The following is a 20,167-nucleotide window of genomic DNA, read 5'->3' on the forward strand; positions in this document are numbered from 1 at the left end:
GTGCAGACACCCCTCCAGACCTCAGTGGGAGCATGTCCTCGGCACTCTCTGGGTGTCCCCAGATTTCCATTCTGAGTACTTACTACTTCTATAAGAATAACAAAACTCCCGGTATGTTTGTCAATAAGGGAAAAGTAAAGGGAGCAGGACAAGGAAGACCTGTTCTTGGTGGCTGCTAGGAGCTGGGCCCTCCCTGCCCTCCTCACCGTGCACCCTGACCCCCACGCCCGCTGAGCCACACAGAGGTGCTGTGGTCCCCATAAGCACCTGGGGCAGGCAGGAGAGTGGGGGTGATAGCTGTATTCCCAGGGGGTGCCCTTTGACCCATGGCTCTGCACACTGGGGCTGTGGAGCCCGTCCTGGGAGGCCAGAGAGCAGCTACAGCAGGTGGACAGCAAACTTGGGGGGGCTGCCAGGAAAGGTCGTGGAAGCCAGCCCCGGGGAGCAGCTGGGGGGATGGGTCCCGAGGCCTGGGGGCCAAGCTCCCCTCACTGGGAACCACTGCCCCCAGGCCTGACAGACCCACTCTTTCCCTGTCCTCATCTGGGAGGTCCAACACCCTAGAGAGGCTGGAGAGAGCACTGGAGGACAGAGGGGCTGCCCTGGGGGACACATGCCTGGGCGGGCTGGGAACACATGGTGGGCAGCTGGACTTGGGACAGAGCGAGAGTGCTGGCCCTCCCGGAGTGCAGGGCCCATCACCTGCCCATGGTGCATTTAAGGGCCCATGGCAGGCACAAATACCAGGTGCTGACTTCTCCAGGCCTCTAAGAAGAAGCTGCAGCTCCAGCTCATGCCCCAAATCATGAAGACCTCAAAGCTGACCTTCTACAAGGTGAGGGGTGCTCCTGATTGGTCCAGGTGGGCACGGGCACTGGTCCCCAGTCCCTGGACACCCACCTCCTGGCCTGTTTTGTGCCCAGGGGCTCGGAGGCAAGGGCAAGTGTAGAGGGCAAGGGGGCGCTTGCTGCCCCAAGTCTCCCCTCACCGTCCTCTCTCCTGCAGCCCAGTGAGGTCCCGGTCAAGCTGAACACGGCTGCCATCCTCCGAGAAGGGTCTCTGTACCAGCAGCAGGTGGAGAAAGAGCTGCAGAGGTGGGGGCGGCCCCTCCTCACCCCCCTGCAGAGGAGGGGGCAGGGCAGGGCTCTTCTGGGAGAAAACGGGGCCCAGCAGCAGTGGTGCTTTGGTGGGGTCCGCAAGCCAGCTGGTGTTGGGGTCACAGCTGTATCCAAGGAAGAGAATCCATCTCAGTGAGGGAGATGGACGGGACAGAAGGGGACTTAGCAGAAAGCTAGCCCAGCCCAAACCTCTCGTGAGTCACCTCCTTCTCAGACCCCAACCTGATGCCCTCTCCCACCGCAGACCACCAGCACAGCAGACCCCCTGTGCTTACCTCATGGGCTGGGCTGTGGGTGGGAGTTTGGGGGGTCACCCAGATGGATGAGAGGATAGACAAGTGGACAGAGGGATGGCTGACAGACAGACGGGTGGACAGGGGGTGGCCGACAGACGGACAGGTGGATGAGGGGAAGGTCAACAGTCTGGTGAGTAGACAAACAAGTAGCTGAAGGCTGGATGCACAGGACAGGGACAGGTGGACAGCAGGCGGGTCGGTGATGTGGTGGGTGCTGGGTGAAGAGTGCCTCGCACCTGTGAGGGCCACTGTCCCCAGGGGTGCCTGTGGTATCCTGGCGGTAGCCAGCCCACGTCCTGACCTGGCGGGGAGGACCCAAGCCCCACCTCTTGCCCTCTTTCCCCAGGGTGGATCAGCTTGTGGACGGGGCCGGGGACTTCTCTGAGTTCCTCGAGTGGCAGAAGAAGATGCAGGCGAAGGACCGGGAGGAGGAGCTGACTGCGGGTGAGTGCCGGCGGCTGCTGGGGAAGCTGAGCCGCGAGGAGGCCATCCTGGCCCGGCAGCACGTCATGCAAGAGAACAAGCAGAAGGCCAACCAGAAGAAGGAGGAGGTGACTCAGCCTTGCGGGGGCCACTGGGGACCTGGGGCCGGCTGGCGGGCCTGTCTAACTCCCAGAAGCTGGTGGGCTGTCCAGAGCCGGGGTCCTGGCCGCTCCTGGGGTTGCACCTGCAGGCCCACCCTGGGTCATTTTTTTCCCAAGCCCCATCGTATGTGTGGTTTATCCCTTCCACTGAGACACCACCAGGCTCTCTGAGTACACTGTCAGGCCAGCTCTGCTAGCTCAGACACCTCCACCCCCACCAGCAGAGTCACTTGGCCCTCACATCCACACTGAAGGAAGACCTGAAGTTCTGGCGGAAACTTCTGGAAAGCCAACACGTGGCACTTTGGCATCTGGGGTCCTCTCTAGTAGGAGGGTCTGTGGGCCTCCACGATACCATGTCAGAAGCTGTAGACGTATCAATCTGGGGTCGTCCTCCTGCTTGGACAGGCCGCCTCGGTGGGGGCCCCCACCTGTGTTTCCCCGATAGCCTGTTCCTTACAGACGGCCTCCGAGTGGCATGGGCTCCGTGGCCTGACTCAGCCCCCCATCCTCAGACATGTGTCTGACCTGCCGTCACCTGAACGTCTTTTTGATGAACTTGTCTGTGTCTGTTTCTGTTAGATGTCAGGGTTTGCTTCTCCTTCCTTTTTAGTTTCCTTTCTTGCAAATACGAAGTCAAAATGGTATGAACAATAGACTCAGAGAAATGTCCCTTCTTCAGCACCCATTTCCACCTACTCCCTCAGCTTATTTCCCTTAATTTCTGGACAATCTCTTGTGATTCCTTCGAAGTGAATGTGTTCACTTGCCCACACACACTTCTTCCCTCCTTCTTCCCTTCCACACAACATCAGTGTGGCCTCCGAGCAAGCTTCTGGGGTCAGAGGAGGGAGACCCTCAAGGTGAACCCGAGGGGATGTCGCTAAGTCAGGAAATAAGGGAACACAGGGCTTTTATTGTGTGGCCGTGTCCACGTTGTCCGGGCCACGTGTTCTCATCAGAGAGGCCGCATCGCCAGCTGCAGGTGGTGTGCGAGGGGCTGGGCCCCCAGGACCAGTACACTGTACTGACGTCAGAGATGTGTCCTGAACCCGTGGCTGCGACATGGCATCTCGACGCAGGGCTGACATGCCTGTCATTTGTGAGGTGTGGGGCTGAGCATGTTTTCGTGTATTAACACCCATTTCTGTGACTTCTGTGAACCAGCTCTTTGTGGGTTTTGTCCATTTTCTCACAGCTTTACTGAGACGTGATTGATGAGTGAGACTCATGTGTTTAAGGTGTGTGATGGGACAGGGGCGCCGGAGCCGGGAGGGAGCTCAGTCAGTGAAGCGTCTGACTCTTGATTTCAGCTCAGGTCACTAACTCAGCATGGTGAGATCAAGCTCCATGTCGGGCTCTGTGGCTCAGCGCGGTGTCTGTTTCAGATTTTCTCTCCCTCCCCCTGGACTCTCTTGTCTCTTTTTTTTAACTGGGTAATTCTATTTTTAATTTTTTGAGGAAAAATTAAAATACTGTTTTCTGTAATGGCTGCACCCATTTGCACCCCCACTGAAGGGCCCAAGGGTCCCCTTTCCTCCGCATTCTCCCCAATGCTTGCTGTCTTTTGACAGCCGTCCTGACAGGTGAGCATGTTCACGTTCTCTGCCCATTTTTTAGTCAGGGTATTTGGCTTTTTTTTTTTTTTTTTTTTTGGTTATTGAGTTATATGAGTACCTTGTGTTCTTTTGTCCTTCCTCCCAAGCTTCGGTCTTGTGCTTGGTCCTATGCTGCCCACCCTCTTGTTGCAGGGAAAGCCGGGACACACTGCTTCTTCTCCTCCCTCCCAGCTGTGTCTGTACTATCCCCGAGATGCAGTTCAGCTGGGGGCCTGGGGACCCTGCTGGGCAGGCCTCCTCGCCCATAGTTCTCTCAGTCTTTGTCCATAGTTTACTCACATGATGTAAGTAAGACCCCTCACAGATTTCAGTAGCCTGTCTCTTTTCGTCTCCTATTTCCACACAAGCATTTTCCCACTTATTACCAAGTTTTTGAAAGCACTTTTAAAAATACACTTTTTATTTTGGAAAAGTTTTAAGAGTTACAGAAAAGTTGCCAAGATAGTGCAGGGTGTTCCCGTGTCCTCCCACCCAGCTGTCCTGCTAGTGACATCTTCCAACACCACACCAGGTCTCCAGGGTTGCCACAACAAAGCCCCACGGTGTGGAGGGTTCAGATCACAGTTCCAGAGGCCCCAGGCCCAAGGTCAAGCAAGGTGACAGTGGGGCCACGCTCTCTGCTAAGCTCCTCGGGGAGGGTTCTTCCTTGAATCCTTGCATCCTCACCTACTTGGACATAAGATCACATTCTGAGGTTCCAGGTAGATGTGAATTGTGGGGGGACACTGGCCTAATGCACCATGGGATATTTGTCACAGCTAAGTAACCAACACTGGTACATGACTCTTCACTAAACTCCACACTTCCTTAAGATTTCAGCTCATTTCCCCCCTCACAAATGCCCTTTACTTATCCCAGGACCCCACATTACATCTAAAGGTCATGTCTCAGACTCTTCTTGGCTGTGACGGTTTCTAATACTTATCTTGTTTTTGATGACCTTGACAGTTTGGAGGAGAGCTGGTCCGATATTCTGTGGACTGCCCCTTGGTGGGAATATGTCTGATGTTCTTCTCATGGTGAGACTGGGGCGGTGGGTTTTGGAAGCAAGACTGCAGGGGCAAAGTGCTCTTCTTATCACATGCTCTCAAGGGCATCTGCTTTCATCGGACTCATCACTGGGATGTTGACCTTGGTCCCCTGGTCAAGGTCGTGCCTGCCAGTTCTCTCCACTGCCATTATCTCCCCCACCATTCGATACTCCACAGAAGGGGGTCTGTAAGCAAAGCCCACACTCAGAAAGCAGTGCCTACAGAGAATTCCTCTGCACGGAGGACTCCTTTCCTCTCCCTCACTTACTTATTCATTTGATTACTTCTTTCGGTGGGGACTCATGCATAGTTGTTTTACACTTTGTGTAATCACCCAATGGGACAGTATTTGCTGCAAGCTTTGGCTTTTGGAAGCTCTTCCAGGTGGGCTCCTGTATCCCTCTGCCTGCCCTCTGTCCTTCTGCTGTGTGAGCACTTCTAACTCTATGGTCTAAATCGAAAAGGTTGGTGAAGAGCCATTTTTTATGCATGCCAGCAAACTGTTTTACAGAAGGATTGCTTCATGCCCCATCTCTAAGCCTGAAGTCCAAGCTGCCTGCAGGCTGACTCCATCTTACTGTGCAGCTAAAGATGAGCTTCCCATTGCACAGGCAGCTGGAGCTGGGAGTTGGTTCGCTCCATGGCCGCCCTGGGCCAGTGACGGGAGATGTAAACCCCATGCTGTGCCTTGCAGTGTCTTGAGGACTAAAAACAGTGTTCTGAATTATTCACCATAGCACCAAGCCGGAAGCAATCTGAATGTCCATCCACAGTAGAATGGATGAAAGCTTTGTGATATAGTCCCCAAAACATACAGCTGCAAAAATAAGCTAGCTACAGTCCAGGAGACCACAGTGCAAGGCAAATGAATACAGAATGGAGCCAAAAAGGCGAGAAGTCCCTGGACACACAGGAGGGTGCCAGTCATGTGCATCCAAGTGGCAAAACCGCCCCCTGTCCCGTTGTTTAAGACTCTGCCCTAATGAGGCACTGTGAGAAAGAGGAGAGTGAGATGACCAACAGGACATGCCTGGGGCCTCATAAGACAGGAGCCTGAGGCTGCCCGGAGGGCTGGCAAGTCCTGTGTTCCCCAGGGCTTCCAACCAATGAGAACCCACCTCTCTCACCTGGCATCCAGGGGTGGGTGGGCTTTGGGGCAAACCCAGTGGCTCGGACTTGGTTTCCCCAGAACCACAGTGGAGGAAGGGAGGAGATGAGGTGGAAACTCCCCTGACCTGCAGGGGACTCCCAGAAGCTGAGGAGCTTAGATTCAGGTTCCAAGGTGACTGGGGGTCAGGGGCTGGTTCTGTTCCCCAGGACTCATGCTGTTCCTGGGGCAGGGACAGAGCAGTAGACACAGGCCTGCTCCAGGGGGCACCTCTGGCTCTGACCGTGCCGGGTTGGTTGTCCGAGCAGACGGCGGAGCTGCTGCAGCAGTGCGCTGAGAGGCGCCTCCAGGAGGAAAAGTCCATGAAGGAGCTGGTGGAGCAGGTGACAGAGGCGCAGAAGAACATCAAGCTGGTGCAGATGAAGCTCCTGAAGGACCGGAGGCAGACAGGTATGGCAGGGGGTGAGGTACCACAAGGCTGTGCCCAGCTCTGCAACCCCCAGCCGGCTTCCAGCCCCAGGGGAGACACCGTGGTTGGTGAGAGCCTCGCTGCCCTCCAGGGAAGGCTGGGGTGGGGCAACCCCCCTCTGACCCCCTTGGCACCCTGCTTGGCCCCAAAGTTCAGGAGGTGATGGAGGAGAGCCGGGAGCTGCTGCAGCGCAGTGCAGAGACAGCCAAGGAGGAGCAGAAGCGGCGCTGTGAGCTCATCTCCCAACTTCGAGCCCTGGAGACCCAGCCTATGCGCAAGGGAAAGCTTGTGGACCTGACCCAGGTGAGGACAGGGCAGGTCCTAGCAGAGCCTCCCCATGTCCTGCTGGGCCTGGCATGGCCATGGGAGGGCGTGTCCACAAGTCCCACCAAGACCAATGGGGGTCCGGCCATGAGCTGCAGTGCACCTGGCACTGAATGCTGTGGTTGCCCTGCCTAGGGCGGGCCCAAGGGTTCATGGTCCTGTAAGCGAGACCTCTGCAACCTCTGGCAACCAGAGGCCAGGGGCCCTGGGAGTGGGCAAGTTAGGCTTCACAAGACGAGCTTCCTGTTGAAGGAGGTCCCAGGACTCCCTGGCCCAGGTGGAAAGCGCAATGTAGGGGAGTGCAGGTACACAAAGGCTGGAGGCGGGGAGGCTGAGAAGAGAGCACTGGGGCCCAGAAGCCTGTGTGAGAGGAAGAGGCCAGGCTGGCATCTGGTGATGGGGGAGCAGGCCCGGAAGGGCCACGGCTGCTGGTCTGTGAACCTGGCTTGATCCCGGGGCACATGGGAAGTCCAGAGGGCACTCTGCTCAGGCCCCCAGGATCTGGCTTGTGGAGACAGCAGTGAGCTTGGGGAGAGGCAGTGAGCTCCGTTTGGGCCCTCCCACAACAGTGGGGCCTTCAGGGCACTCAGCTGAGCTGTGCAGTCACAAGAGGGGGCCCAGGCTGGAGAGGCTGAGTGGCAGACATGTTACACAGCTGCTACTGGGCAGAGGGAAGAGGTCTCCTAGGCACAGGGACCAGACTGATGGAACATGGGGGAGGGGTGCCAGCGCCAGGGCAGGGGACCGGTCAGGGCACAGGAGATGGCTGTGCAGTCTGGGCACGGGCCTGGAACCCCGTTTCGGTTCTCCCCTTCACCCCGCAGATCCCTGGGTATGGCCTGGAAGGGGAGATGTCTGTGGTGGAGCTTCGAGAGCGGCTGGCCCTGCTCAAGGAGAGCCAGCGGCGAGAGGAGGAAGAGAAGCGAGACCAGATCATCCAGGGCAAGCGCGCGAGAAGCCAGGAACTGCAGAATAGGTTGGAGCAGATCTCGCTGTGCCGAGCGGCCATGGGCAGGTCTGCGGCCCTGAGGTAGGTACTGCTGGTCCTCGGGGCCAGCAACTCCGGCAGGAACAAGGTGTGCCTGCCTCTGCATCCCCTGCCACCCCTCTCCCCTGCAGGCTCTCCCTGCACAATAGAGCACCCTCCTGCAGTTTCCTTCCAGTAGCTTCTCCCACTCCTATTTTATTAGATCATTTCCAGACGTACAAAAATGGTGACAAAATCATGCAGTGAGGGCTTGGATGCAAAATGATCGCATGCAGGCCACGAGTAGGGCCTTTACGTGTATTCCATCTAGCTAGCTACTTACCTGTTCCTGAAGAACCATCTAGAAGTAGTTGCAGGCATCAGATACTCTTCACTCCTGAACACTTCAGAGGCCATCTTCTGAAGGAAAGACATGGTCCTATATAACACAGGCACAATGATACAACTAGACAATTCAACGAAAATTCTCATCATCTAAATATCCTCTCTGTGTTCATGTTTCTCTAGCGTCTCAAGACTGTTGGCTATAGGTTTTAAAAGATTGTTTGTTATTGTTTTTTTTCCTTTTTAAACCAAAACCTGGGTGAGATTCACACACAGCATTTGATTGTCAAGCATCTCGACTTGACTTCTGTCTTTTTTTTTTTAATTTTTTTTTGAAAGATTTTACTTACTTATTTGACAGAGAGAGAGAGATCACAAGCAGGCAGAGAGGCAGGCAGAGAGAGAGAGGGAAGCAGGCTCCCCGAAAAGCAGAGAGCCCGATGCAGGGCTCAATCCCAGGACCGTGTGGTCATGACCTGAGCTGAAGGCAGAGGCTTAACCCACTGAGCCACCCTGGTACCCCATACTTCTCTCTTTCAATGGAGAGCACGTGCACACGCATCCCTTTTGTTTTGGGAACACCACGGTGGCTTTTCCAGCTCCACGAGTCTGTCCTGTGGCAGGGTGGTCAGGCACAGGTTGGTGTCACCCCCCCCCAGGGTCAGGTGGCACTTAGCCCTGTCACAGCATAGCCTGGTTCAGGCCCTGGCACCCAGGGCTCCAGAGACGGTGTGTAACTGGGGCGGGGTGGGCAGAAGGGAGGACAGTCACAAAATTCATCACCATTGATCCTGAGCGACTGCTGCTCTGGTTACAATTTGAGGAGGCCCCATGTGGGACAGGGCTGGCTGGCCACTCAGCAGGTCCCCAAGGTGGCAGGCACCTGGGAGACCTCACCACTTCCAGACTCAGCCTGATGGAACCCATGTGCAGCCTGGTCGGTGTCAGGGAGACTGCAAGGATCCAAACCTGCTAAGGAAGCTCCTGAAGCCTTCTGCGAGCAGGCAGACCTCAGGGCATTGATTCACCGGCACCTTTTTCGTGGGCAGTCTGACTGGCGGTACCAGGATGTGCACTTAACCCAAAGCCATCGGGGAGCAGTCTGTAGAATGTGACTTCATTTTGGAAGGAAAAATAGCCTAGTATGGTAGAGATTTGCAAAGCCCTGTTAGCAGGGATTGCCTCTAGGCGAGAGAGTGGCAAGGAGAGCGCAAGGTGAAAGAGGGTTTTCACTTCTTTGCTCCAAATACCTCCGTAGCTAATGGACAAAGTTACATTCTTAAAACGTTAAGTGCAAAGAGCGAAAAGGTAATGGTGCTGGGCACCGTTAGCGGTCCTTGGACGGCACTCCAGCGGTCCTTGGAGAGACTCTCCCCCCTGCAGCTGAAACACTCCCATTAATCTCCGTTTGGGGACCCTGATCAGCCCGCCCTGTCGCCCGCTCAGGTGGGAGGAGAAGAAAGCCCGCTCTGCGGCCCCGGGGGTGTCCTCCCAGGATGAGCGCGTGCTGGAGCTGCAGCGCAAGGTCGAGGAGAAGGTGGCAGAGCGCCGCCGCAAGCAGGCAACCCTGAAGTCGGTGCCGGTGCCGGCGCCGCGCCCTGCGCGCACTAAGGCATGGGTGAGCTCTGGGAGCGCGCGGGGCGGCTGGGCGCACAGTGACGGTGGGGAGGTCATGGACCCGGCGCAGGGGCAGTGGGGGCGACCCCGGCCCGCGCCGACCTCTCCCGGGGCGCGTCCACAGGCGCACCTGGAGCAACAGCACTGGCGGGATCTGCAGCAAAGCCGCGAGCGCCGGCTGCGAACGCTGCAGCTGAGCACCTCGGCTGCCGGGCACGGGCGCCGCCAGGAGGCCGCCTGAGCCGGGCGGGCGACCCCAGACCCCGCGCAGCCCGCCCAGCCCGCCCAGCCCGCGCAGCGCACCTCCTCTTCCCCGTCCGCGCGCCCAGCTGCACGCCCCCGGCCCCCCAGTGTCCCCCCGCTCCCCGGCCAGAACAGGGCTGCCGGACAAGATGCAAGGCGCCCAGTTACTGCGTGGGACAAACACACTAAACAAAAGTATCAGCTTTTATCTGCAATTCGAAATTATCTGGGTGTCCTGTACTTTATATGCTAAATGTGACCACCCTGACCTAGATCCTCGCCCTTCCCTGGGGCGCAGCGCAAAGCACTAGCCACGTCCCTCTTCAGAGCTCCCAGAGCCACCGCTGCACGTGAAAACTTGGGAGTCCCCACTCTCTGCCCAGAGTCTGGTGGCAAGGCTTACCCAGTGTGGTTGTGCACGTGAGTTTGATTGAAGTGGCCGGGTGCTTGAGCCGCTGGAAAAGGCCTATCTCAGGACTTACCTCCAGCAAACCTCACTGCAGCCGTGGCGGGGAGGGGGTCAAGGGGGATGCAGGAACGGTCCTCTACCCCCATTCTGCTGATGAGGCCAGTAGTCCTCAAAGAGGTAAAGTAACCAGCCCCCAAAGCCTTGACCCAAAGCTAAGTCTGCTTGACTTTAGAGCCCCACCCAGCCTTCTTCAGCAATACCAAAGGAGCATGACTGGAGCCAGTGGGCATGAGCCCAGACCGGGACACATAATTTTGGTTCCTCTGGATTTGGTTCCTCTCCAGCGTGAGGCTGGAGAGGTCATGACCTTGAAGATAGGCTGGCTGAGCAAAAGCCTGCTGTGGAAATGCAGAATCATGAATAAAATACAAGGTGCTGCAGCTCCAGGAAGGACAGTCTGGGACGGCCCCAGGGGGAAGGGCTGGAAACAGCGGGGTAGTTAGATGTCCAGGAGAGATATGCCCCCAAACTTGACATCCTCCTTGGCTCTGTTGGGGAGATGACACCTCAAAGGGGGAGGCTGGACCCCAGGGCACATTCTGACCAGGAAGATGGGCATCTTAGAGTAAAACAACAGACTGAACACCAGCGTTCTTCCCCAATATTTTGAGCAGTGTCAGAAACACAGGACTTTCCCAGGTTGATAGAGAAATTTCCCACCTCCCTGTCGAAAGAGCTGGGGGCTGGAATTTTATTTTTTTCATTTAACTGATTTCATTATTCATTTAAGGAAACAAATGTGACATTTCTTACAAGTGTTATGTGAGATGGAAATCCATTCCACTTGATTTCAAGGAAATACACGGACGATGGCCTGTCCAGATTCCCTCAGGAGCTCTTCAAGTTTCAAAGGATGCATATTAACTCCGGTAGCTGGCTGTACAAAGGTGGGGTGGGCTTCAAAACATGCTGACGCAGGAGCTTGGTCTCCAAGCCAGTAGCAGTTCCAGCCTCACATCGAGGAAGAAGAGTCATCTCTCCCTGGTGGCTCTCTTAGGAGGTCTCTCTGTCCTCAAGGCATTGTGTGAACATCTGCTCCAGTCTCACTGGCCTGAAATGAACAAGCCCTGTGGAGCCAGTTCCTGCAGTGGGAGAGGTCTGTATGGGTGCCCAAAGCAAGCACTGTGGCAGGAGGAGGGGAGCCTAACCCTTCACCTCTCAGGCCGGCTTCTGGAGCATGGCGGGGACGTGCTAGCCCCACTGATTTGTGGCGCTGTAGGCAATGATGCTGGTTGGCAGTGCACACTGACGTCCACAACTGCCCTCGTGGACTGGGCAGCTCCTCAGAGCTTGTACCATACCAGCCTGAGGGGGAACAGGCCTTATGTTCTAGATTGACAGCAAAATGTCTCCAGTATCCTGGTCCCCTGCCCTGTCACCTCTCATTAAGAGGCAGTCTGTTTCCCTCAGTCCTTGAATCTGGACTGGCTTGTGTGGGCCAGGAGGGTGCAGAAGTGGCTGTGTGCCAGTTTTGAGGCTGGGTCTCATGTGGCCTTGGAGTTCCCTCTTGTTCTGTTGGAACAAGCCCCAGGGTGAGCATGTCCAAGGTGGCCTGCTGGGAGGAGACACTATACGAGGTCAGCCAGTTGTCCCAGCAGAAGCCATCCTCATCCATACTACAAACCAGCAGAACCCAACATGTGAGGCCGGTCAGAAACAGAACCTCCCCGTGCCCCACTAACTTGTAGATTCATTAACAATAAATGCGTCTTTGTTCAAAGCACTGAGCTTTGAGGTTTGTTCAGAAATGGCTAACTGGGGGCGCCTGGGTGGCTCAGTGGGTTGAAGCCTCTGCCTTCAGCTCGGGTCATGATCCCAGGGTCCTGGGATCGAGCCTCGCATCGGGCTCTCTGCTCCGTGGAGAGCCTGCTTCCTCCTGTCTCTCTGCCTGTCTCTCTGCCTACTTGTCATCTCTATCAAATAAATAAATAAAATCTTTAAAAAAAAAAAAGAAGTGGCTAACTGGCCTTCACTTACCAAGGCTTCCCCCTACTGCAAGAAGCTTTTTAAAGAAGGTTTTATTTATTTTGGGGGAGGGGAGGCGTGCCTGGAGCCAGACCTGGGGATTGATCCCATGACACTGAGATCATAACCTGAGCCAAGAGTCAGGCACTTAACCGACTGAGCCACCCAGGTGCCCCCTTCACAAACCCTTTGAGAGAGTCCAACTGCCCCTGGAAAGTGGGCCAGCCAAGAGAAGCCAGGTGCAGCTGAGGCGAAGAAAGCTCTCTCTAGACCACCCAGGAATCTGACATTCTGCTTCAGTGCATTTTCTGTGTAAATGCAACCAGAAAACCCTCACTAACAGTACCTGAAACTCACTTGAATAGAGGTTCTCTGCAAATAGTTAAAAAGCAGACTCTCCGACCTCATCCACAGAGTCAGGTTCTGGTGTGATGCCCAGGAATCTACATCAGCTGTGTGCCACTTGGAAGCAAAAAGGTTCGTCTTTTCTCTGAGCTGGAAACATTCAAGGCCAAAGGCATCATCTGTGAGGGAGCCAGGAATGTTCACACCCTAAGTTCAGTGTCAAATGAAGTTCAGAAAGAACTTAAAGGTCACAACCCTGAGATCATGACCTGAGCTGCAATCAAAGGGTTGGACACTCAAGTGACTGAGCCACCCAGGCGCCCCTCAACATCACATGTTTAGTGTGATTAAAGTTACAAATAGAGGGGCACCTGGGGTGGCTCGGTCTGTTAAGTGGGTGCTTTCAGCTCATGTTATGATCCCAGGGTCCTGTGATGGAGTCCTGAATCAAGCTTCCTGCTCAGTGTGGAGCCTGCTTCTCCCTCTGCCCATGCCCCTGTTAAATGCTTGTGCGCAGGCTCTCTCTCTGAAATAAATAGAACTTAAAAAAAAATAAAGTTACAAATAGAAAACCCTAGCTTTTCTTTAGGTTGTGAAATTCAAGTTATTAATCTTTTTTAAATCTTTAATTATCATTTTGATTAGTTGTGTATGGTTCCATTTACAAGCTGAAATCCCCTTTAACATTTTTTTTGAGATTTTAGAGATAGAGACAAGGAGGGAGGGAGGGAGGAAGTGTACAAGCATGGTGGGGGGCCCATGGGGCACAGAGGGGTAGAATCTCAAGCAGACTCCCTGCTGGGTACAGAGCCAGACACAGGGCTCCATCCCAATACCAGTCAGATGATGACCTGAGCTGAAACCAAGAGCTGGACGATTAACCCACTGTGCCACCCAAGGGCCTCCCCTTTCTCATTTTAAACTGCATTTACACATGTAGAGTCTAAACCTATTTTTCAGCCTTTCTGAGGATGTCTGGAGAGCAGCCATGACAGCGGTGGCCTGGATCTGGGTTCCTTCAGAACAGGAGGGACAGGCTAGGCTTTCTATTGCCAAATCCATGTCCAAGTGCAGTTCTGGCCGCTCAACTCCAGGCACCCACCGCCCGCTTTTCTGCTAAGGTTCTGCCCGGCAGCACCTGTGATGTTCTGTGTGGCGTCCTCCCTCTCCCCACCGACCCCTCTGAAGCAGGCACTGGACTGTTACTCTCCCCATATGCCTGGTGAGGGGACTGGGGAGACCTGCTCAGACGCAAGAGCTGGGATTCACACTCAGGTAGGCGGGGTCCAGAGCCCGCAGTTAGGCCCGAGGCCCCAGAGCGCTCCGCCCTCTGCCCGCATCGTGGCCTTTCCCAGGACTAATCCTGGCCGCAGTCTCCCCCCCGGGACTCACACAGGGGTCCACCCTGTGCTCCCCCACCCCCCCGCCCGGGGTTCCCTTCTTCACATCCACTGCCCTCGGGATAACCCAGACTCAACCCGAGATTAGGTCCCTCCACAGGGCTCTCGCGTCCCCCCACAGCCGCCACACCCCGGCTCTGCTCCTCGCACAGCGGGAGGTCTGCGGGCTCCCAGACAAGCCGGCCTATCTCTGCGCACTCCGGCTCCCCCTCTAGAGACCGCCCTCTTCCCTTCCGGCCCTTTCGGGTCGTAGCTCCGAGGTCGCTTCCTCCAGGGAGCCCTTCCAGAGGCTCCGCCTAAGTGCCTCCTCCGGGCCCTCCCAGACGGGCGAGGCTGTGCGTCCCTCTGGTCTTCGCCGCCAGCCTGGGAGACGGTCGGGGATCGCCAGCACCAGAAGCCGGGCCCGGAGCCTGGCACGCCGAGTCGCGGGCGCCCCGGAGTTGGTGCAGATTCGGGCCCGGGTTCTGGCCGACAGCAGAGACTCCGGAGGCACAGCTCACCAAGGCCAAGCTAACAGGAGAGGAACTTCGGTCGCTGGCCGGAGATAACATACGGCTCCGCGCGGTCGCCTCAGAACGTCGAGAGCCCACCGCCGCAGTCGCCCAGTAAACTACAACTCCCGAGAGGCCTTGCGCGCCGAGGGGGCGTGCAGGCCGCGAGTCTCGCGGGAAGGCGGGAACTCGAGCTTGAGGGTGTAGGCGGGGCCGGAAAGAAGCGCATTTCAAAGCGGTAATAGATGGTTTTTTTAGCCAATAGGATTGAAAACATACCTCCTGGACCGGTAGACCGCGGGAGTCGAGACGACGACGGCCAATGGGAGTGTGCGGGGGTGGAGCCTAGGCCTCAGGAGCGGAAGTGGGTCGCTGTGGAGGCGGCGGCGTCTTGCTCGAGGATTTCTCCTCGGTGGCTTCCGGGGGTGCTTCCTCGCCAGAGTGTGTCGGCGGCGACTCCTGCCACGCCGAACTCGCTCCCGGTAAGTCAGCCTTCGCGGAGAGCAAGCGGCCAGCCAGGACCTAGCGGATGCGGGGTTCGGGCGGCTTCGCGGCCTGTGGAGGCCCGCGGCGCGGCGGCCCGCCGTAGCGTGGCCAAGCCAGCTCGGGCCGGACGCCCGGCCGGCCTCCCTCGGGACCGCGGCCCCGCTCGCCAGCCCGCCACGCCCCGCCCCGCCGTCCGCGTGGCCGTCCGGGCCCGGCTCGGCGAGGGGGACGGACGTGCGAGCGCCTCGCCCAGAGCCTCGACTGCCCCAGCGGGCTGCGGCCGCGGCTCTCGGGTGTAGCGAAGCCAGCGAAGCCGGGGGCTGGGGAGGGGGACGGACGCGCCCAAGGTCACGCCGGGAGTCGCTCCGGGGCGCCGGCCTGTGCGGGGCGTTCAGGGGAGGCCCCGGCCGGGGTTTTGTTCCCCGCTGACGCCGCCTCCTTTGTGTGCTCGCGCCGCCGCCCCGCCATCGCGGGCCTGTGAGTGCGCCCGGGCCGCGTGGCCGAGCTTCCTGGGCTGACGGCGCTGGGGGCGGCGGGGGCTGGCCCGGGCGGTGCCCACCCGGGACTGAGCTTAGTAGGTTCTTCGCTTCCGGTCGTTGGGGCGGTGGGGAGGGCGCTGGAGCGCTGAGGCCTGCGGCCGGCCCCGCCCCTCGGGCGCCTGCACCGGCTCGGGCGCCTGCACCGGCTCGGGCGCCTGCACCCGGAGCCTGAAGAACGAGCGGGGGCTCGGGGGAGGCTTGAGATCCGGAGCACAAGGCTTGGCGAGCACCGCCGTCCGCCCTTTGACCCGTCAAGGGAGAAGGGTAAAGTTCGGAGTCGGGCTTCCCCGCGTGAGCCGTTTTTGTGAGGCTTTGGCTTTTATCTTCTTGTCCGTGCCCATCGACGTTTACAGTCACACCTTAGTTCTGCTTCTGCGTTAGGGTCTCGGAGGCAGACCTGTGGTCCTGCCTCCCAGCCGAGGCTGCGGGGTGGTTGGGGAGACTGAGGAGGTGTGCCCTAGGTCGTGCAGCCTGCTACCTAGGTGACGGCAGAGCCGGCCTGGAACCTCGCTTTCCTGTGGGTGTAGGACTGGGCCTTTAAGTTCAGTGACTGGGCGTTTGGGGACCACTAGTGATGAAGGACAGAGACGTTCAAGGGAATCGCTTTAACTGGTGGTTGTGTGGGGAGACATGTTGGGTTCAGTTTTATCTGAGCTGCAGGTGAAATGGGAACATTCAAGTAGAAAGAGGTGGTGTTGCTGGTTTTGTATTGCCTAAACGTGAGCTTCCAACTCAGATTTAAAAATCTTACGTAAATACAGTGTTTATTAACCTTTTTTCTCCCTAGTGACCTCCCCTGGCGTTTTTTAGTTTTTCTAAATTGTCCTCTCCATGAAATGTTAATGCTTCTTAAATACCGTAGGTCTTCTTATGTACTGTTTAGGTAGCTATGGCTTGATCATAAAAAGAATAAGATTTTTTTTTTCACCCCCTTTGAGAGTGGATACTTTAAAAATTCTAAGTCAGCACTGTTTTAAGGTCTTCTTTTTTTTTTTTTTTTTTTAAAGATTTATTTATTTATTTATTTGATAGACAGAGATGACAAGTAGGCAGAGAGACAGGCAGAGAGACAGGAGGAAGCAGGCTCTCCACGGAGCAAAGAGCCGGATGTGGGGCTCGATCCCAGGACCCTGGGATCATGACCTGAGCCGAAGGCAGAGGCTTTAACCCACTGAGCCACCCAGGCGCCCCTGTTTTAAGGTCTTCTGTGTGCCAAGTTTTCTGCTTGGGATATAGCCACGGACAGAACAGGCATGGTTCAACTCCACCTCGAACTGAGGAGGGTGGGTGGAGGGAGTGAGAAATTTCCTGAGTTTGAAATATAAATTGTAGGAGAGACGAGACTGGAGAGGTAAGCAGGAACCCGGTCACAAAAGGTGTTTGCTGTGCCCCAAGTTAATTCAGAATTTATGTTAAGACCACGTGGGGGGAAAATCACTAAATGAAGTTCTAGTAACATGGTTACATTTGCATTTTTTTTAAAAAATCACCATACTGTGAGGATGGCTTAGAAAGATGGGTGAGACTAGTGGCCTCTGGATCAGTTAGGCAGAGAGAAGTATGGCTTGGACCATGGTGAGGAGTGGGAACCGAACTCGGGCCAGTGATTGCCAGTCGTGGGAGCTATTCACTGGATTTTTACTTAAAAGCTGTTGCAAGGTTCATGTCCAGTAGTTTATACCCCTGCCAGTTTCTGGAAAAGATTTGAGGTGCTACTGAATGCAGATATGTTCAGAAGGTCATTGGTTTTATGCTGCATGAACATTGCTTTGTGTGTTCTTTGTGTATGTGTATGTTACTAGTGTCTTATTTTGAAATGATTTATGTACATCTTTCACTGTCCTCGAGTTAGCTGGCTCTTGTAGATTTGACAGGGCTGACTTTGTTTCTTGAGGGATAATTCACATATTATGCTCTTGTAACTTACTACTCCTAACTAGCTTGTTTCTCAGCAGGGCTTTGGGGATTGTAGAGCAAGGCATTTTAAGGTTTCCTCTCTGAGGAGGAAGGCCCACAGCACAAGTACTGCTGCATCTCAAAGTCAGAGTTCAAGTATGAGGAAGCTGGTGAGGTTGGGCTGTAGAGTGCTGCTGCAGAATTTCCTTTGGAAGAGCTTTTTTCCCCATGTACAAATAAAGGTTGTCAAGTTTATTATTCCTACCTACACCGTGCAGGGTAGGAAAGGCCTGAAAATGTCTCAAAATAGTAGTTTCCTTGTGTAAAATAAAATTTTTTTTTTTTTAAGATTATTTATTTATTTATTTGACAGAGAGAAATCACAAGTAGTCAGAGAGGCAGGCATAGAGAGAGAGAGAGAGGGAAGCAGGCTCCCTGCTGAGCAGAGAGCCCAATGCGGGACTCGATCCCAGGACCCTGAGATCATGACCTGAGCCGAAGGCAGCGGCTTAACCCACTGAGCCACCCAGGCGCCCCATGTAAAATAAAATTTTGACCCTAAGGCTTTCCTGGAGGGATGTCTACACCCAATATGGGGCTCAAACTCAACACCAAGATCCGTTCTAGCTGTTATGTATTTGGAGATGAGATATTCTTTACTTTTCTCCCATGATGATGATCTGTTTGTAAGTCTTCCTTTGTTTCCTGATGGTGACTATATTTTTCCTTGCAATGTAAGGCTCCATATCCCCTTTTCATCCTTCATTTCACCTCAAGATAGTCTGTGCCATCTCTGTCAAGCATCTAATGAGCTTGATAGTTTAATTTCTTTTTTAAAAGATTTTATTAATTTTTTATTAATTTTTAGAGATTTTATTTATTAGAGAGCATTGGGAGGGAGACCTGAGACAAAGGCAGACGCTTCATCGACTGAGGCACCCAGGCACACCTTGATCATTTAATTTCACTGGAAGAAAGTTGTGATTTCAGCGTGTTTGTGCTAAGCGAAGGGAACACTGCAATAGATACTGGCCTTTAAGACAGGTTGACCACATTGAGTACAGGAAGAAATGGTTAGATTAGGACCAGGAGGAGCAGGAGAAATGTAAGGAACCTGTGAAGTAGGTCTTAAAGGATGAGCAGGAGCGGGTATGGGTCACTTTCAGCCAAGGGGACTGCGTGGATCAGATTATGCCCCTGGTATTAGGAGGAGACTGACAGCCAGGATACCAGAGTAAAGTACAGTCAGTTCTGCTTTAAACACTTGTTTGGAAGCATGATTTGTTCCAACAGGATTCATATACTAGGAACAGTTTGAACATTATGGGGATTTTGAGTTTGCTGTGCATTATAATTTCACCTATGAGAACTACTAGACGAACCCAGAAATTGAACTGAGTCGAGTCAAGTCACGTAGACTGTAGACAGTACACACCTCAAGCATCCCCCAGCTCTCTCAATGACTGTGTGTGGTATGAGCCACACCCTTACACATGTTTTGTTTTTAAAAAAATTCTCCCTACTTCCCAGTAACTCGAAAACTGCAAACCTTATGGGGCGCCTGGGTGGCTCAGTGGGTTAAAGCCTCTGCCTTCGGCTCAGGTCATGATCTCAGGGTCCTGGGATCGAGCCCCACGTCGGGCTCTCTGCTCAGCAGGGAGCCTGCTTCCTCCTCTCTCTCTGCTTGCTTCCCTGCCTGTTTGTGATCCCTGTCTATCAAATAAATAAATAAAATCTTTAAAAAAAAAAAAAGAACTGCAAACCTTATAAAGTATTCATGCATCTCCTGACCATTTAACATTTGCAGAAGCTTGCTTCTCTTCTGTTAGGTTAACTTGTGTGTGTGTAACATTGACAAAGGTTTTTAATGTTGTACCCCTAATTTCTTTGCTTTCCCATAAGTCCTGTGGGTTTTTTTGTTTTGTGTGGTGTATTTAGGAATACACATGTCTAACTTCAGGTGAGGCCAGAAGGGTTAGCACTGGGTTAGGGAAGGGAGGTTACGCTGAAGGTGATGGATGTGATCTTTTGGGAGCATTTGCAATCTTTTTTGGGCCTTTTGGAGCTTGGTCATTTTTTTAAGCTCCCATGTGAAGCCTTTTAACTTCCCTGGCCCCTTTTCCATCTCTGTTAGAGCATTACCTTCATAGTCAGGAACCTGCTATACTTCATGAAGCATCCCAGTTGCCACATTTGTCCTGGAGGACAAGGACCGTTGACTTCTATTTTACTTCCTAGGTAGAGTGTCAGAGGAGAGTTGAAGTTCTAGATTAGGGCTTCTGCTGCTCACAGGCCCAGGTATGGAATCCCACTGCCAAGATTGGTGTCTCCAGAGAATTGGGTTTGACGAGCCCTTCGGTGACAGGGTCCATGCATTCTTTAGCCAGCCCACCTGTGCATCTGCCTTGAGGGGAAGGGAAGGACTTGTGCTGAAGATCCCTGGGTGAGGGCTGTTTAAGACCAGCCAAGTATGCAAATGAGGGAGCTGCCGCAGTGTGGCACTGCTCTGCATCTCCTTGCTGTCCTATAGACCATGGAATCACATTTGTAAGCTTCTGACCACCTGCCCCCCCTCCACCTGGAGGGCCTGTGCCTTGGCTATTCTTAGTTCCACCCCCTCCCCCCAACCAGGTTCATGATTCAGTACAAGCATCTGAGCCTCCTAAGTGGCTTTTTTCTGGTAGGCCCTATGTTCAGGCACCATCCACACAGACCCAACATGCCTGCCCCCTGTGAGTTACGTGGCCAGTTACTTTTGTCCCAGGGAAGAGGGGGAAGTTGTTGATGGCCTTGGCACCCGAGGTTGATAGCTTCATTGGTCTTTGATATCTTTGCAGCCTCTGGAAGGATAGATC

At 54.6% G+C, this 20,167-nt stretch overlaps 2 protein-coding genes and 1 long non-coding RNA gene across 8 annotated transcripts in view; 2 read left to right on the forward strand and 1 right to left on the reverse strand.

Moving 5' to 3' along the window:
* CFAP99 (cilia and flagella associated protein 99) overlaps positions 1-10,953 on the forward strand; it is a 35,250-nt gene extending 24,297 nt beyond the window's left edge. For 4 of the 6 annotated variants that reach the window (XM_032333618.1, XM_032333620.1, XM_032333622.1 and 1 more), the window contains 8 exons: positions 764-835; positions 1,006-1,094; positions 1,761-1,965; positions 6,065-6,206; positions 6,377-6,528; positions 7,374-7,579; positions 9,308-9,479; positions 9,603-10,953. In XM_032333618.1, the coding sequence (XP_032189509.1) occupies positions 764-835; positions 1,006-1,094; positions 1,761-1,965; positions 6,065-6,206; positions 6,377-6,528; positions 7,374-7,579; positions 9,308-9,479; positions 9,603-9,719 (1,155 nt within the window). In that variant the 3' untranslated portion in view covers positions 9,720-10,953. Of the gene's footprint in view, positions 1-763; positions 836-1,005; positions 1,095-1,760; positions 1,966-6,064; positions 6,207-6,376; positions 6,529-7,373; positions 7,580-9,307 lie in introns of all 6 variants that reach the window. The other 2 variants (XR_004283336.1, XM_032333617.1) reach the window with 2 other exon arrangements.
* On the reverse strand, positions 6,099-14,745 carry LOC116584807. Its single transcript, XR_004283337.1, has 4 exons — positions 14,671-14,745; positions 10,944-11,272; positions 7,860-7,955; positions 6,099-6,184 (listed from the first exon to the last, which is right to left on the reverse strand). It is a non-coding gene; the product is annotated as an uncharacterized LOC116584807 (long non-coding RNA).
* A 14-nt stretch (positions 14,746-14,759) lies between these two features.
* The window catches only part of RNF4 (ring finger protein 4), a 36,495-nt gene continuing 31,087 nt past the window's right edge, over positions 14,760-20,167 (forward strand). Inside the window, exon 1 of the mRNA XM_032333623.1 lies at positions 14,760-14,873. The gene's annotated coding sequence lies outside the window, so the exon portion shown is untranslated. The remainder of the gene's footprint in view (positions 14,874-20,167) is intronic.

The sequence above is a fragment of the Mustela erminea genome, chromosome 2 (genome assembly GCF_009829155.1).
Source record: "Mustela erminea isolate mMusErm1 chromosome 2, mMusErm1.Pri, whole genome shotgun sequence".
Taxonomy (NCBI): Eukaryota; Metazoa; Chordata; class Mammalia; order Carnivora; family Mustelidae; genus Mustela; species Mustela erminea.